The sequence below is a fragment of the Sphaeramia orbicularis genome, chromosome 10 (assembly GCF_902148855.1).
Source record: "Sphaeramia orbicularis chromosome 10, fSphaOr1.1, whole genome shotgun sequence".
In the NCBI taxonomy this organism is placed as follows: Eukaryota; Metazoa; Chordata; class Actinopteri; order Kurtiformes; family Apogonidae; genus Sphaeramia; species Sphaeramia orbicularis.
This window is the reverse complement of record NC_043966.1, coordinates 32,198,107-32,215,669: the sequence shown is the minus strand read 5'-3', so window position 1 is coordinate 32,215,669 and position 17,563 is coordinate 32,198,107. Positions and strand designations below refer to the sequence as shown.

General features: G+C 41.4%; 1 protein-coding gene and 1 pseudogene across 3 annotated transcripts; both read right to left on the bottom strand.

Moving 5' to 3' along the window:
- Window positions 1-112: 112 nt before the first annotated feature.
- LOC115426590 (tumor necrosis factor ligand superfamily member 13B-like) lies at window positions 113-2,304 on the bottom strand (annotated as a pseudogene).
- Window positions 2,305-2,603: 299 nt separating this feature from the next.
- eda (ectodysplasin A) lies at window positions 2,604-14,555 on the bottom strand. Of its 3 annotated transcripts, none has more exons than XM_030144666.1 (8): window positions 14,107-14,555; window positions 7,760-7,859; window positions 5,839-5,877; window positions 5,299-5,469; window positions 4,918-4,952; window positions 4,748-4,799; window positions 4,130-4,254; window positions 2,604-3,817 (listed from the first exon to the last, which is right to left on the bottom strand). In XM_030144666.1, exons 1-8 carry the CDS (start codon window positions 14,428-14,430, stop codon window positions 3,557-3,559), a joined length of 1,107 nt encoding a protein of 368 aa, XP_030000526.1. In that variant the 5' UTR covers window positions 14,431-14,555; the 3' UTR covers window positions 2,604-3,556. The 3 variants fall into 3 exon arrangements, with proteins under 3 accessions (XP_030000526.1, XP_030000527.1, XP_030000525.1); XM_030144667.1 differs by having other exon boundaries at window positions 4,124-4,254; window positions 5,308-5,469; XM_030144665.1 differs by having other exon boundaries at window positions 4,124-4,254; window positions 14,107-14,554.
- Window positions 14,556-17,563: the final 3,008 nt, after the last annotated feature.

The window sequence follows — 17,563 nt, the reverse complement described above, 5'->3', positions numbered from 1 at the left end:
ATAAATACTGAAGCTGTTCATTTTGTGTTTGGAAAATGTTTCTTCTCAAGCGAGACTGTCTAACTTTGATAAAAACTATTAACTTTCAGAAGTTGTTATATTAATGTGTAAAGTATGACACAGATACATATACCTAAAATGTGCTGTGAACTGGAGATCCACTTGACATTTTTGTGGTACTACTCAGACACAAACACTCTGTATCACAATGGTAAATTATGATATATTTAAGCATTACATTATATTGCTTTATTTCACGTGGACCCCAACAACGCCTCCTGAGAGATATAAATGTATGCTTTTGTTTGTCTTAGGAAAACGGAAACCATTTTAAAATAGACGAGAGGAACAAATAAACAGACGGTGTGGAGGTGGAGCTGGAAGGAAGCCCCCAGCGAGGTACAAAGAGACAAGCTAAAATAGACTGATGAAAGGAGGTGGTAGCAGATATAAACAATGTTAAGGGACAGGCCCAGGCGGACTACCTAAAACACACACTTTAATGCTTTGAAGCCAGAAGGATTGTAAAAGTAGTTGTCTTCAAATGGTTCATTATGTGTCCTCTGGAGTTAAATGGCAGTTCATAAGAGGCTGCGAAGTTCAGCTGTTCCGCGGCTGTCACTCTGTCCTTTATCAGCCTCCCGTCACACAGCTGTGTGTCAGTTCATCCTGCTACACAGTTATCATTCTGACACGCTGATCACGGCGTTGTTTCAGTTGAGCTGTATGACACCGAAAAAGGTTGAGTCTGCATCCACAGAGATAAGGGCTTGTGGTCTGTGCAGTATGACCAATTCGAGCTCATCGTCCTGATGCAGCTGGAATATCCCTGCAAGAGAGGATACGTAACTGTTCAAACAAAAGCCATCAGTAACAAATTAATGGAAAACCCACCTGCCACCACTACGAGCAGAATTAACACTCCCAAAGAGACACTGAATGTCTCTTTAACTCCACTGGAGGAGGACGTTTTCCCCCATAAGATTTTCCCTCATATCCCTTTGTTATTCATTTGGGATGGGATGCGGTGTCTGTGAGGGCCTTAATGTGAACAATATTACCATTGTACTCAACTAAACATGTTGTGACGTTTTAAAAACACCAATATGTGCGTTGTTGTATTTTTCCTTTAACTTGTGACCTGTTTTGTATTGGACAACAGCTGACATTTGACACACAGACGGGTGAAGACTGCTTATGTAAAACATTTGATGTTGGGCAGTAGTGTCTCACTGACCTGAGGTGTAGCAAGTATTGGCAGGAGTTGCATCTGGCATCTCTTGCAAGCAGCGCAAGAGCTCTGTTGATTTTGTCCCTGATGCAGCGGAACTCCAACATTGTACAACATAGCCCATAACTGTGCGAGCGCTCTTGAACAAAACCTGTGAAATATGCAGAACATTAACTGAATAGTTGGAACAAATCAAAGGCAATATTAATTTAGTTATGCTTGAGTTACAGTGACACAATACTTGTCCAAACACCAAGTAATAACCATCTTCTTGGACAACAATTCTGTTTTCTTTTGTTGAAATTGTATTTCCTTGCTGCACAGAAACAGTCCAAGGGATCACTGTTATATTTCCTGTGGGAAAAGGCAAGTTACACTTATTCAAAATAATGGCAGTTGTTACGATATTAAAGCCAAAGTCTTGAAAATAGTTTTACCTCTTCTGACTGGCTGTTTGTTAGTGTAAGCTGTTAACTGCAGAAATGATGTCGGAGCTGGCGAGAGGAGGAAATAAACACAGTACTTTAATTTTATTAACTTAGCATATACTGTTTATGGTCTCACTACCAGATTAGATCGTAGCTAACAGATACATTTCAGTTCTCAGCTCCAGCCCACCTCTGCAGCTGCCCTGTTCCCGTTTTACTCTCCTAGAGGACATGTTCAGAGAACTCTGAGCTTTTTGGAAAGCACTTGACTTTAAATCCTTAGAGAAAACAAAGCATTGAGAGAAAAATTATTATTGCAGCGCTATCTGAATACTCACTAATAGCATAAATCTCAGTAGTACAATGTCCAAGATGACTCCATCCTGCATAATCAGTGACATACCTCCCTTGTTTTAGACATCTTGGCCATTTTCCCATTGACTCCCTCAGAACGTGGCTGATTTAATTGTAGAATTATGTCCCCTTGGAGTTTTTGAAAATCGTTTTGTAAAATACTGGCTCTGTGCACCAGGAAAAGACTAAGACAAAACATAAGTGCTGTTAGTGATAATAAAGCATTGTGAAGCATATTGAGGCTTGCAGCCTGAATGTCTTCAAGTGACTCAAGTGGGTGAGGTCACACATCAGTTAACCCCGGAAACCTAAATGTTTAGTTTCAAAATTTGTTTCTAAATGAGGAACTATCTTTTCTCTGCCTCTCAACATGGAACTCATTTAGATTGTGCAAAGATTACAGCCAAATTTGCAGTGTATTGTGAAACCTGCAGTCAAAGTAAGAACCACAGTTTATTAAAGACAAAGGCCTCACTCGAGAAAATACCATTTGTTTTTGTCAGCACTTGTGCCAGTGGAGGCCGATGCGAAACAGAAGTTTTAATCTTTCAAATCAATACCACCAGCTGCAGAAACACAAGACAGACAAATGCATTTAGACAGAAAATGAAACATTTTAATCCATCAATCAACTCCATTTACAAAAGTATATCCCATTTTATATACAATATGTACAGAGACGTATAAACAACTATCATTTTTCCACATGGATTCATTCATACGGTGACTAAACAATAGCAATGTAACAAAACATATCACTGATATTCTGCAGGGATGCTGTAGTGCAAATGTGCGCAAAATATATAGTGCTGTTGCTCGGTGAATACCTTATAACTCCAATTTTAATGGGGTTTCTCAGTTTTGCATAGATACCTGTATACTTTCTTTGAATATTTATATGATCTTATAATTTTTATGAACACAGGGGCGTGAGAATATTTCAAAGCCTCTGTTAAACCACTTATAACTGTTAATATAACCAATTAATACATGAAATTAAGTAAAAAGGCCAAGTACAAACAAACTGCAATTAAAATATCTTGAATAGCTGGTGTTTTTGGAGATACAAGATTATCATTCAACAGCACTTAGAAGTATGTAAATATTAAGTATCTGTCAGCGCAGTGTCCTTCCTTGTCATAAAGAGAGATTCTGTCTGTGTTGACACAAAATGGTGAATATAAATAGAAACGTTTGTTTGATGAGTAAAAGGACATGTGGCTCATCAAGGCTTGTCTCTTTACACAGAATTGACATCAGGGGAGGCATAACAGTCCATATTGTCCTTTTTAATAGAGCTGTGAAGGTAAGCTAAAGTCACCCAGGGGCCTCCTCAACTTTAATAACTCAACAGATTAATTATCTTCTTGACAGGGTCTCAATGGGCAAGACTTGTGCTAGAAGTTGCTGCTCAATGCAGATCTAATCAATTCATCAATCCTATGACTGGCAGGATGAAAAGACAGGAGAACTCTGGGCTGCTGTGACCATTAAGAGCAACTTGAATTGCGTATCCTGTAGAGAGCTGGTTGTTATGTAGTTATCAGTTCTGTCCAGCAGATGGAGCCTCTCCCAGTCTGACACTTCCCAGGAATGTGGTGTGGTTGGTCATACTGATGAGCGTGTCCTCATAGACAATGCGTATGGAGATCCTTTGGCCAGCACGTAGTAAGCTCACCCCGGCAGTGTAGCAGGTGTTGAACTTACGCTGGCCTGTCTCGATGCTGCAGGTGCAGCGAAGGAAAGGATTGGAGTCCACCATCACCTCATAGCTGGCAATGTCTGTGAAGTTGAGGTAGTACACCTGGAGGGTAGGGGAGACATAAAATTCACAAAAGACTGAGAGGGGTAGTTAACACAAGCCCACATGATACTTGGGGGCTTACTTAAAGCTCAAACAGCTGGAATATGAGAGTAGCCAACAAGGATTTGAGTTACAGAGTTTGACATTTAGCCACAGAGAGTGGAAAAGAAGAAATATGTTCTATAACTCAAACACATTGTCATGGATAAGTAAAGCTTAACTTTTTAAGCTCAATTACAGAACAACTGCCAGATCTTTTAGCTTTGAACTCTAAATTATAAGAGTTACGTCAAGGACCGTACTCACTTCTACCTGACTATATATGAAGTAGACACCGTCCAGCAGCACCTCTAGCTCTCCAGAGCGAGAGTGCATTTTAAACACACGGTGATGGATGGACACCATCTTCCAGTTCCTAAGGATGCCTTCAGACAGATCTAAATATTTGACAACAAACAAGAGGCAAACAGTCAACATAAACAGCTTTCAGTGATGTTTAACTACAACCAGAGCTCAGTACACAGATGTTAAATATCAACTTGCTAATGATGCTTATACTCCTTTCAGACTGACAAAGTGGTATAACATGACCAAAGTCTGCCTGCGTGCAAGGCTTTTGCTCTTGAGCAGTGATAAATACAGGTTTGACATATACTACAGCGTAAACCTAGAATTCTATTGAACTGTATTATCTTTTCTTTGGAAAATAATATAATGTTTTGTAACAACTGCAATAAGGAAAAGGCTAATCTAATTGGTGTGGTGAAATTTTGGGGTTTAACAGACATGTGTGTCAGTTCAAATGCAGACCTACTGTGGTCTTTGAAAGAGGGCACTGATAGGAAATAAATACTTTAATTATCTTATGTCAAACACTGGGTTTTCTACATGAAAACAATGGAAACACAACTAAACAGACAAAAGACCAACCTTCTCTCACTTGGATGGTTGTTTCCTGGCCCTGCAAATGCACCACTGCAGGCTGAAAAACAAAGATGACTGTCAACTAATGTGAATACACAAACAGATAACATGAGCAGCTGTTTCATCAGTGATTGTATGAGGGATAAAATTATAATTCAAAAGGTGACATAATCTACCTGGAATTCCTTTGTTTTTGACTTATCAGGAACCCCTGCAACAATAAAAGAGACATCCTTCATCACTGCTCAAGAACAAAGAAATCACCATTATTAAAACAAAACAAGCCCCGAAATAGTTTAAGGATACATCACTGCTATCCCACACAATGTTTGACATCCTGCATCAGAAACTCTCACTGTTAAGGCAATGAGTTCATTGATTTTGACAACTTGAGAGCCCCCTTCTAGTGTGGGAACATGTCTACATCCAGGCAGATCCTGTGTAATCTAAGAACAAATCTCTCAGCTTGTGGGTGTTTTCAAGTTTTCTGGCTTGTTACTCGAGTCTTGGCTATCGCAGTGCAATAATGGTATCATTTCTATTTTTGAGCTTTATACCCGCTGGACCTTGAGCGCCCGGAGGTCCCTGTGGCCCGGGGGGTCCAGGAGGTCCTGCAGGCCCCACAGCGTTGCTTCCTGGAATACCGGGGATTCCAGGGATGCCCGGTGGCCCCTGTGGACCCGGGGGACCAGGGGGACCAGGGGGCCCCGGCACAGACCTTTTCTTCCCTGTAAAGAAAATGCAAAAAAAAAAAAAAAAAAAGGTTAGAAAACACAAAACCACGGGCAAGTTAATCACTTTACTGTCAAGTTAAGTTGATAATATTTATATAGCTCAAAATCACAGCTTCTACGTTCCCTCACACAGCTTTCTGTACAGCATCTGTGCAGACAGTAAATTATGGTAAATTAAAGAGACAAGAAGCACGGAGAGTGGGAGAACTCTTGTCTTAATGGGGAATTTCAAATGCTTCACACTGACTTAAGGCCAGCACAGTTCTTGGATGACATCTCAAGGATACTGCCAGAAAGTAGGCAGCAGGTAGCAAAAGAATCAATGATCAAGATAACTGAAATTTACGTCGAACTTCGCATTACCTTTTTTCTTTTCTTTCCTTTTTCCCTTGTCGGTCGATTCTGAAAGAAACAAAAACAGTGTGATTAAGCTTAAAATGGTCTCCTGTACAATTATCATCTCAGATAACATCTAGAGTATCCAGCTCATTCAGTGTAGGTATCTTAAATAGGCGAAAATAACAGATTCAGATGTTCTGCAATGAGCAATGGAGTGGAGGTATGTCAGTCTGTGGTATCTTCTAGTGTAGTAATTTGTAAGTGTGGTTTCACCTCCTCTGTATGAACAAGTGCCTTAAGCATTCACAGGCAGTGGAACTGGAGAAGATCATTAGAGAGATACTTTATCCTGCCAAAATCCTTTTCTTTGAATTAAGCCCAGATGGAGAATGTAGATGAAAGTGTGTATACATGTGTGTGCGCATGTGTTTATGTGTGTCTCCCCTTTACAACCATGTGCATGTGTGCGCGCATGGATGTTTGGTGGGGCATCGATGTCAGTGCATGAAAGACAAAATGCACTCTAGTGTGTTTCTACGTGTGTGTGTGTGTGTTTGTGTATGCCTCTATGTAGAACTGAAGAATCCTTTTCAAAAAGCCGTCTCGCTGCTCTTGTGTTTACCATGTCATTACAACTACAAAGGCCATTTAACCTTAAAACCTCACAGTTTGAGTCCCCCTCAAACATATGGCCAGTGTTTCTCCTCTGGCTAAATGACTGGATGCATCCGCATAGATTTCTCTTAACGAGCAGCCCTATCTGGAATCTGGTGCCCGTTAGGAGTGCCGAGAACGCACACATACGCACACACGTGCAAACACAGGACACACACATGCACACAAAAACACACTTCTAAGGCTGAGATTACAAAAGCCTTTGTCTGTGCGCTCAGAGCAGAGGAGAGACCTGGGAATGATTAGTGTTTAGAGGCTCGGGACTTTACTGATTTATGTAGAAAGTCTCAAAGGTGAGTTTTTTCTTCTAATTTAAACACAATCACTAAACTTCCCCCCAAGTATTCAGTGTCACGCCACAGACATTGGAATGCTTTGTGATCATGCTGCACTTGTTGCACTCAGACATGAACTTCAAAGGCTCACTTTTTTATTTGCATAGCTCACATTCTAAACAAAAACTACAAAAGCAAATTCAGACATATTGAGCATATGGTTTTCTCTTGAGCTATTGATTACGATAAATCAATTCAGTTAATGAAAGCCATCAAGGAGTCGGATAATGAGCTTTCTGATAAAATGACCACCAGGTTCCCTAAAAATGATTGTTTGTTCTACTAAGTGCATTTTTAGATCTTATTTTCTGACAGTTCAATCCCGATGAATAGTGCAGCTGGATTCAAAAGTCTATATCGGCTCGGTTGACAGATACAAAAGATATTTCTGGGACCTGCTATTATTTTGAGACGGGGAAATCAACACAGGCTTGTCTGTCTGTTTCAAATTGGTGAAACCCTTCTAAACTCCTTTGTGTCCTTGTTTGCTATCCAAGTAATAATCAATCCCATTCTGTTTAATCTCTTGCTCTATAAACTCTGCAACACTATGTGGTGGAGCTGCTTTGTTAAGTAAGCACAAAGCAGTAAAAAAATCAATTCCACAAAGTGAGAAACCATTAACAAACTGTTTCCAAAATTTAAGAGCTCTAAGCCCACCATAAGCCTGTTATTTACACTGTCCCCAATCTCCTCCAAACAAATAAAAGTTGGAGAAACCATTGCTCAACAGCTGACCACGATGTTGCCAATGGCATTTCCAGAAAATGATGCAGGTGCACTGTGCTTAACTAGTCGTATTCCACATTTTTTGATGCGCAGAGCATGAATCTGTTTTGTATGAAGACACCCACCAATGTACTTCTCATTTATTTGTGTCTGAGAAGCTGCACGTTCAAGAAACAAAGACGTTGAATATGAAAGTCAGTTCATACCTGAGTCTGACTGTTTGCCGGGACTCCTTTTCGCTCGCTGTGTTATGCCCCTGCTGTCTTCTTTGGCATGAAAGTCGCTATTTCTGTGTAGTAACTTCTCCTGATGAAACAAAAGAAAAATAAATAAGGATCTAAAAATTAAGAGAAACATTCATGGGAAAAAAAAATATTACTGCCATAATTCAACAACACAAGAGTTCTGCTTTAATCAGAGAATCTCCTGTGAATATTACTTAAGAGCACCTTGTATTAATTCTGGGAAGCAAACATGAGTAATGAGTGATACAAGTTTTTTGGGAGCAAAAACCATGTCACAAGTGCTCATTCTATTCTTGGGGTATAATGTTTGCACAGAGACAACTTGGGGCATTTGAAAAGATGTGAGACACTGTCAGCCAGTACATTCACTTGTGGCCAAGTCATTGTCTGTCCCATTGGGGCTGTAACCTATCCTGTAACCCAAGTCACTTTTGTCTGTGTTTCTGCCGTTTGAGACAGTCACCTGGACATGGCTGCTCTAAAATTCACCTTTTTACACAAAAGGACGACATGAATTGTGGTTAATTTGAGAGCAATACCCATTCATATGGCACCTGGTCCCAGCCCTATTCAGGGGTGGCATGAATAAGCTAAAAAACAGAGTCAAAGAAAGGATGATGGAGCTGGTCTGAGCTCATCTGTAAAAACAGGAAAAGCTGTACTACAGCGGAGGGGGTGTTCCCATGGGCGAGTGAGTGGCGGGACAAACCGCATGCCGTCTAATGTGACTGGTTCTGGTCGACCTACATTCACACGAACTCTCTAGGACATGTTGCCCTGACTGTAACCGTCCAAAACACTCTCAGACATGACCAGCTCTGACAACCCAATGTTTCGTGCTAAGGATTCAGAGTTCCTTTTAAACGCACATTGTTCAAAGTCACATTGTGTTAGAAGAGCCAGTTTGTGATCACATCTTTGGAGGATTCCCAAAATCCGATAGACAAAGAAACCCAGCACTTGAAACACAACAAGACCACCCAATGCCTTCATTTCGTCGAGCCTCACAATATACCAGATCACTTTCGGTCACACTTTGGAGTGTCAACATAAATAATGGTGAGGGTGTGCGACATAAAGGCTCTAAAACGCTGAGGACAAACGACCATATAACATGTATTGTGCTGGACATCTGCTCGGAGTTTGGGCGACTGAAATTTCACAAGCAGCGGCGTTGTGCAGCACCTTAGTGTAGATCAGCAGATAATAAATAATGTTATCATTTAGTCTAGGAAACCCAGCAGACATCCTTTCTGGCAGACACTTCAGTGGAGGCCTATCCCATTTGGGTACAAGATACTCCATGTTTCCACCTGTGGCGTTCAAATGAAAATAGTTGCTACACTGCAAAGACAAGAAATCTCCTTCCCTGAAAGCAGCGTGAACTCCCAGTGCCTCTTTGTGTGGTTTCAAGGAGAGCCACTGAAAGACAGACAAGAAAAGTTATGTTTCGATTTTCTTCCATACCTCGTCTCAGATGTGGGAACCCCACCTCCTGCGGTGTGGGATGAGCTGTATCATGTCAAACACCCCCCGCTGGCTGTGTTGGGCAAGCTCAAAGTAGTTAAAGTCTACATCCCTGACCAGCTGCCAGCCATGTCTGACCTTATAAGCATGGGAATTCCAGCCTGATGGAGAAGTATGTGTTGGAATGGTTTATCGACACACAGACCTCCAGATGTTCCCGCGAGCAGCGACGTTTGCTGTTCATTTGGTGTGCAGGTGTCTCCACATCTCCTCTCCAGCTGTTGGCATATAGGGGGCTTTTACCTCTCAAAGGATTCTGGGTGTATGTTCGGGCATATGGCATTACACTTTCGTCTGTTCTGACAGCCAAACATGATTCAACAGCCAATTTCTGGCCTGAGATTAAGCCCCATCAGAATGACAAAAAACAAACAAGCAATCTGCTAGGCTACTACCAAATCTGGTGCGGCTGGTGCTTAAGATGAAGGCAGCAATAAAGAAAAGATATTTCATTATACGTCAATGAGAAATGGTTTTGTGTCCTTGTTTGCTTCATTTCACTTCATTACAACATTTACAGCCTTCATCCCCTTCAAAGGCACGCAGAGTTACAGTAAATCAGGATGACAACGTGTTGGTATGTATGCCAAGTGCCAACTATTGAGTAAACCATTCTTTTTCAGCACAAGGGAAAAATGCTATTAATTAGAGGGCTTTCAAATCTTCAAAGCATGTGGGGAGGGGGGGTACTGTTGCGAGCAGAAGACGCGATTCCCTGTTGCTCCGTGAGGATATGACTAAAATTCACTCACCCCAGGGATGTGTAATTTAGTGATCACAAGATTCTTTTGGCCCTATTAACACTTATTATTACAAAGGCGCGTATTTTTTTTTTACCTGTTTGCGTACATAAACTACCGAAGTTCCTTGATATTCTGTTACACTTCTATGAAATTTATATTTCTTTTTACACAGATGTCTTCAGTACACTGTCCTAAATTAGTGTTTTCCACAAAAATACAGAAATTCTGGTTGTCGTCAGCCCACCTCTTCTAGACGTAGAGGATCAATTAAAAATTAGTCACTACATTGCATCAGACAACATGAGGTTACGAAGTTCAGGAGGTGAAACTGGGGGCTCATGGATGCGAGTGCCAGATGCAGACGGGGAGAAACTGGCATTACTAATGTAACTGACATGCATTCTGTTGAGAAATTAAGGTTCATAATACTCCTGTGATTCATGCCGGAGAGAACAATGATAGTGTGTTGTTTTCTTTTTAAATATCATAAAAAAGGAGTGGTCACACCTTAGTCAGTATCAGCGGCTGGTTTCTGACAGGCCATCTGTTTTGAACCACAACTTGAGTAATTTAATAATAGCATCCATAAGATTGTCATCTAGAAAAACTGTGGAGCTCAACCTAAGGGAAATGTTCCCTGTCAACAGCCAATCACATTTGAGATTGTTGCAACACAGTTGGCAAAGTGAATTCAAATAGAATGCTGTGAAGGTCTTGAGAATTTATTATTTTGGTAAATGTTTGTGACTCTGGACTTAATCTTGACTGGGCGTCTACACCATCTGTCTGTCAAGATAATTCAGTCTTATACGGAAAAGTTTGCAGCCTCTTATCTCTGATGTTGTGTCCTCCTCCTTCTTGTGCTTTTCTGACACTTTTGTCCATTATGATTAATTTTTGATATGGAGGCCTACTCTTTTCTGTACATACGATATCGCTGTTTTAACCGATCATGCACTGGTCACAATTAAAGCAGATGTTGGTGACAGCCCACCCTGGCGCACCAGAGCATGTATGCTGCTGAGGACTTTGTGTCCCATCAAACTGACTTTTTTAATAGCCGTTAACTAGACTCCAGATGTTTCAGCATCTGTTCTTTGCAAGACTTTGAAGGCATACATCAGAGGAGAAAATTATTTCATATAATGGTTATAAGAAAAATGTTAAGCTCAAGAATAAAACTCAGTCCAACCTTTCACAATTACATAGTCAGAGGGGCAACTTTTATTACGTTCTACTCACACACGTCAGGTGAACAAAGGTCAGGCTGACTGAGAGTGGCACTTGTTCTCATTCACCAGCGCCCCGCATCACACTTGTACTTCAGAATTTGGAAAAAACACACCTTCTCTGCAGGGAGTTTTACTATTGGGAACTGCGCAGATCTGTTGGACAGCTGGGATTTACTGCCTTGCTCAAGGGTATAACAACTGCAACTGCTGATGGGAAAGCTGTTTGTTCACTTCCTTGGCCTACATCATAAATGACCAAATCATTTGCCCTCATTACTAAGTAACCAGAATGATCTAAGCTAGTGTGAGATGTTTAGTGGTTCATGTAATGAATCACTTTCTACTATCAAGATCTCACGAAACCGTTCATTACTTCCAATAACATATCATATAACTTATTCTGTTTAAATATGAGTGAGTGTTACTGCTAGGAAAAACTCTCTGAAAGAAAACTTGCATGTGGATGTTTGGCCTGGAAAAACACTACTGTTCCCATTTCTGAGGAGTAAAGTTAAATCAAATTTTATAGACATCCTGACATATATTTGACATTCTCATACTCTTGTTTTATTGTCTCACAAGTGCTGCTAGATAAATTTGGCTGTGCCTTATTTAATCTGCCTCCCATCACTCCAAATCCCTTTAGGACACTGTAACTTATGAGCAGCTCCTCCGCTGTTCACAAGAAGACTGAAAACTGATGACAGGCTTGTCGTATTACATGGTACAAATCTTCATCTGGATGTTTTCCACAGTTACTTTTTCAGATCAGGTGTCTGTAATTATAAGTTCTGCCATACCCCCCCACACATAAATATCATCTGCTCTTATTACTGGATAAAGTAAAAGCAACAGGTGATGCCGTAAAACCATAAAGAGACTGAAATTGCATTTTTTAAAGATTGAAATGAATGGTGACAGGATAAACACAAAGAGAAATGAAGTTAAAACTGCTGCCGAAAACAAACCACTTTTTCTTCTTTTCATGTGCACAGTTATTGTGCTCATGACAACATTGTGGTCTTGATGGAGCAAACGTTCTCAGGGCAATGCCATGTCAAGTTAATTTACTTTTGATGCTGAACATCAACATGAAAACTTTCTGACAAGCACAGAATTTGACACCATTTGTGTTTAACAAAATATAGCTGTATCAGAACAGAGATAACCTGTCTGTACTGTCCTACTGATGCCTATGAAGCCATGTCTCATCAGTAGGATGTACGTAAGTAAATGTTTGTGCTTCTCTCTAGTCTTAGATTGACTCTTCATATTCCGTTTCAGTTGTCTGTGTACCTGCACTTCACTTCAGATTTTCAATGATGCTTCTGAGATGCCTTTGATGAAGACTTGTGTGAAAAATCCAATAAACAATTTTAAGTCGTACAAGAGACATTCTTCAAAGGGAACGTCTCAAAAGTTAACAAGTGCGGCCGCTGCGTCCAAATGCCACATGCTCCTGTTTCTCCAACTATGTAAACTGTGGGATGTGTAATCAGAGTTGTTTAATGCAGACATCTGGCAAGGACAGCATCACAGCGCTGTTAAATATTTACAGCTGGGCCATAGTCTTTCACCTCATGAAGCGTCACCATCTGGGTTGAATACCAGGACCATCTCACTCCGCTTTAACTAGGGAAACCACTACTATCTAAAATAAGCTGTGCAAAGGATATGGCGAGATCTAAATGAATAGGCTTAGCTTCCCACTTCTGTAAGGAAAATGTTATAATGCGTCTCCATCCTTGAATTCCTCTGGGTTACTATCAACTTGACGGTTATGCACAACTAAATGTCCAGCCAATGCTGCCCCACGCAGAGGATCATTTTCTCCGTAAAAGGTTACACAAGCCATGACATATGAGCTAATTGGGCAAGCAATACAAAGTTGAGACCTACACTTGGTCCCTTTGTACTGATGAAATTAGGGAGTGTGTGGAGTTGGGGTGGAGGGAGGGAGGAGGAGGAGGGGGGGGGGTTGTTGCCAAAGCCACAGACAACACAATGAACATTCAATCAGCCAGCTGCCAGAAAAGAAAACACATGTGAGACGAAGCTGGCTCAACTCCAAGTACCAACTGCCCCATCTAAGTCCTGATGAATTTACATCAGCCCTTGGGCTTTGCACCTGCTGGTGATCCAGTTAATTTTCCGTCCACCTGCTCCAGCACACTGACTGACCCATCTCTGTGAATCCAGCTGGGCACACTGCCTAAGTTCTGTGCATCAACCTCTGTCTGTTTATAGGGGGGGGGGTCTCTCTGGAAATAAGACAAATTGAGTTAAATGTGGTTTGCTTTACAAAAACAGCTTACAGCCGATTCAGAAGTAGAGTTAAATTCCTTGTGTTGTTCAATAGCAGTTTCTTTTATTTAGGTGCTGGCAAACGTGGACCACAACTGTGCACTTCCTTCTTGATATGCCTCCCCTGGATGTGCTGACCTGAGCTGGCACGGCAGGGGGATTTGGCCAGGTGACAGATTTTAAGCTCATACCTTTGTGCATCTTTGTCCAAGAGGCTGAATCACGCAAACGGGAGCACTAATTCAAAACATATCTGTCTGGAAACTGAGCTGGCAAAACTTCGTGACAGGCTACTGTAAAGTAAGTTGCCCAGAAACATGCCATAACAGAGCAGACACAAAACCTGACACCGTGATAAGGGAACAGGAGGACTGAGCGGAGGTGAATGAACACGAACAGCCTCCGTGTGAGGAATGAAAACAATGCCGCCTTGGAGGAACTGCTGCTGTTCTTCATTTCTCCTCTCCTACCCCCTTTCTTTTTTCTGCCTGTTTTTAGTTACCTCATGACCCTCCCCGCCGCGGCTGCTGCCGGAGTCCAGTCGCGGGTGGCCGGGCGAGAACACCGCCGCCGGGTCAGCCAGGTCAGTCCCCGCAAGTGTCAACATGGAGTCCCGCTTCTGGTGGATTATTTCCCTTTTGACTTCAGACCGCAGATCCAAGTAGCAGACGAGAGTGACAGCGTGCAGAGACAGCGACAGCAGGAATAATCCCAGGAAGACAACACTGCTGCTCCTGTTCCTGCACTTCTTGTTGCACGTGCACGGGGCTGCTCTGGGCATCACTTTGTCCGGGAAATCCTCCCCAGAAGAACCATCGCATGCCATTATTGGACAGAGCGCGAGTCAGATGCTCCTTATCTCGGCATAATCGGGTCGTTTGTCTCGCGCGGGCCGCGGCTATTCATTAACGTACAGACTCATAGGTGCAGCAGCAGGTCGGTGCAAACTTCTGCGAGTATCTGTAGTAACAATGGAGACACGCCCACAACTTCTGTGATTGGTCCGGGGACAATTACAAGACAGATAATCCGGGCCAGAGGTTGGGCGCTGGATGCACGAGACGCAGTGATCGAGCGACACCTAATGGACAAACCCCGTCGCTGCAACTCTCGCGGGAGAGTAAGAGAAGAGGATGTTTTGAGGATATCTACTAGTTGTGTGATTATTTGGTTAGGAAAAAAAGAAAGAAAAACCTCTCGTGACCTTCAGTGATTAATGTTTTGCTTTTTTTATGTCAGTGTGAATGGAAGGGGTGGTCACTGATGTAATGTATGTTGTTTACGCATATGTTGTAGGCTTTGGACATGCTATTTTTCATGGGTGTACTTTGTTTGGCACTTTGTTTTGTTATGTGGGTGGCACATGGATGGTGGTACATGGAGTGGTGGTCCTGTGTGAAGAACTGATTCAGAACTGTGGTAAATATTGTAAAGTGTTGTTAGTGAAAAGGAATATGCGGTTGATGATTTCAGCATATCATCAAAGGATGGAACAGTGTTGCAAATTATATTTTTAAACAGTACACATTATGTAATTATATTTAATTACATCTGGACCCTGTCATGCTGAGGAGCATGATAACCGACTTGGAAGAAAATCAATGTCATAGTGAGGTCAGCACCACTCTGTGTACAACACCATCAAACAGTCCAAACACTTGTCATTCAGCCGGACTTGGGGAATAGTTTGACATTTATGTTGCCAAAAAGCCAGCTGAGAACAATACTTTAACTAGATTGACTGTGGCATTGTGGTTTCACCTTTTTCAGCATTCAAAGACCAACCTTAGTTTTGTTCTTTCCAAAGACAGACACTTTGATCTCTGAAGCAAGGAACCAGCCAGAGGGTCTGCGGATCAGTCTGCCCTTGAATCCCGAATGATGAAACCCGTGCACTGACTGAGCAGGGCTGAAACTTGGTGCTTGATGGATCACCAGCTTAGATTAGTTTTCAGGCAAGTGCCACAAAACATCTATCTTTATTTCTCCGAGACAAAACCTGACATTTGTGTGCACTTGACCTACAGAAAGGTACATCCTTTCAGGATATGGGCTCACGCTGACAGACACTGAGTAATTGTTTGTCTTCATATCACCATGTGGAGAAAAATAATGGAGAGAAATGACTTTTGGAGATCAGAAAATGGTATTGCATCTCTGAGAAATGTTTTCAGTATGAAGGTAATTACTGTAAAAAGGTAAGAATCTGTTATTTCATGAGGCAGATTCTGTTTCTGTTGCCTATAGACTGTTTCTCCAGAGCACAGACTGATTCAATCCTCGAAACCCATCTGCAGAAAAAAAGTGCTTCTAGTCAGCTGCCACTGAAGGGCAGCATTGCCAAGCCATAAATCAATAACACTGCATACCATAGTCCTGTTGAACTTTACACATTAAACAGCCCATTTTGATCGAGTAATGAATTCCAAGTAATGCCTTGCTGTTTATATTCCGTATGTATCTTTATATAGCTTCTCTGTGGACTACTGATCTCAAATTTAGCATCCTCCCTCTTTCTCAAGGGAAGCCAATTCTCCATTGTTAGAATAGGAGATAGTGAAATCGAAAAGAGAAAGACATTCAAAGTAACCCTCACAGGGCTTGTGACTGAGAGCTCAGTCTAAGCATGTTTGCCACGCTTTTCATCTGAGCAGCAATGACTTTGAGAAGCAGTGAATTTAGGATTGGAATAAGTTAGGCACATGCCTTTTTTTTTTTTTTTTTAAGAATAATTTCACCCTATTTAATATTTATAATACTTTAGGTTAATATGCTCTATATGAGGAATTTCTGCAGGCTATTTAAGTGATTGAATTTTATGTTTAATTATTATTGCTCTGAAAAGAGGGAGCCAGATACCCTTGAGTCAAAGGTCAAATGTCAACATGTCAACATCGAAGTCAGCTTTGCGTCCACAACCCCAACTTTAAAGCCTGATGATAATTAAAACAAGTTTTGCCATGATTTTTTTCCTTGGCATCCAAAAGAGCAGGAATAATTCTTATAACATCCCCTGGGCTTCAATGCAGCATCCATAAATGGTGTGGGACTCTATCCTCTCTGAGCTTATAACAAGATTTAGAGGCTTTCCCTGCCAGATGATAGAGTTTTGCAGGAGGAATAGGCTGTCATGTATTTTACCATGAAGGGTTGAGTGGTGGGCTGTGGCTGCTACCAGAGGGCGCTGGCTGTTGGTTGTCACCTAAAGAGGTGCTCCAACCTTCCTTTGGTCACTCCCACTTTGCCGCTTCCCCAACACAAAAAGCGCAAAATAAAATGATGTTTGATGAATCACAGATGTTCTAATGTAATTCATGGTCATTACATCTTACAGTAAATTCAATTCAGTATCATAACATATTACAGTAAATTGCTTTAGACCTCTCCACCCCCTTATTGCCTTCTCAGGAGTCATTGTTTCTCCGCATTGAATTGCGGAGGTGTAACCATGGCTAATTGATATGCTGTGGCGTTTGATTTCCAACCTATAAATCTCCAGTAAAGTGGACCGTGTCTCCCACTTCCCTGAACAATGATTAATTCACTCTCATTGTGGGTGTCTGTCTTAAGAGTCTTTATCAAGATCAGAGAGCACACTCTCTGCTCCGTCTTTTTGTACTGTGCCTTCACACTTTCCTCCTGCCTCCATTTATTAACTCACTGTTGTGTGGACCTCAGTGTATCGCTTTAGGTAAACTTAATTGATTTTTTTAAATTTCGCATAGAAATGCTACATTTTAGTGGCCTTTTTAGCTTGCAAAGGGTAGGGTTGTGTGTTTTCTCAAAGTTTCAAGAGAATCAATAAACAGTGACATTTAGAAAGTGACTTACTAATTGTTTGGAGCTTAATATTATTTAAGGGGATTAAGCCTTCATTGGACAGTAACACAAGGGAAAAAGACAGAACATATCGGGCCAGAGAGAAATGTAAGAGGAATAAGTATGCAGACCTTACAGAC

Excerpts from the sequence above, each read along its gene's own strand:
- eda (XM_030144665.1), bottom strand. The coding sequence starts at position 14,430 with ATGGCATGCGATGGTTCTTCTGGGGAGGATTTCCCGGACAAAGTGATG. Across the intron at positions 4,800-4,917 it reads CAAAAACAAAGGAATTCCAG|CCTGCAGTGGTGCATTTGCA; the intron begins GTAGATTATGTC and ends TTTGTTTTTCAG. Across the intron at positions 3,818-4,123 it reads TCATATATAGTCAGGTAGAA|GTGTACTACCTCAACTTCAC; the intron begins GTGAGTACGGTC and ends CCTACCCTCCAG.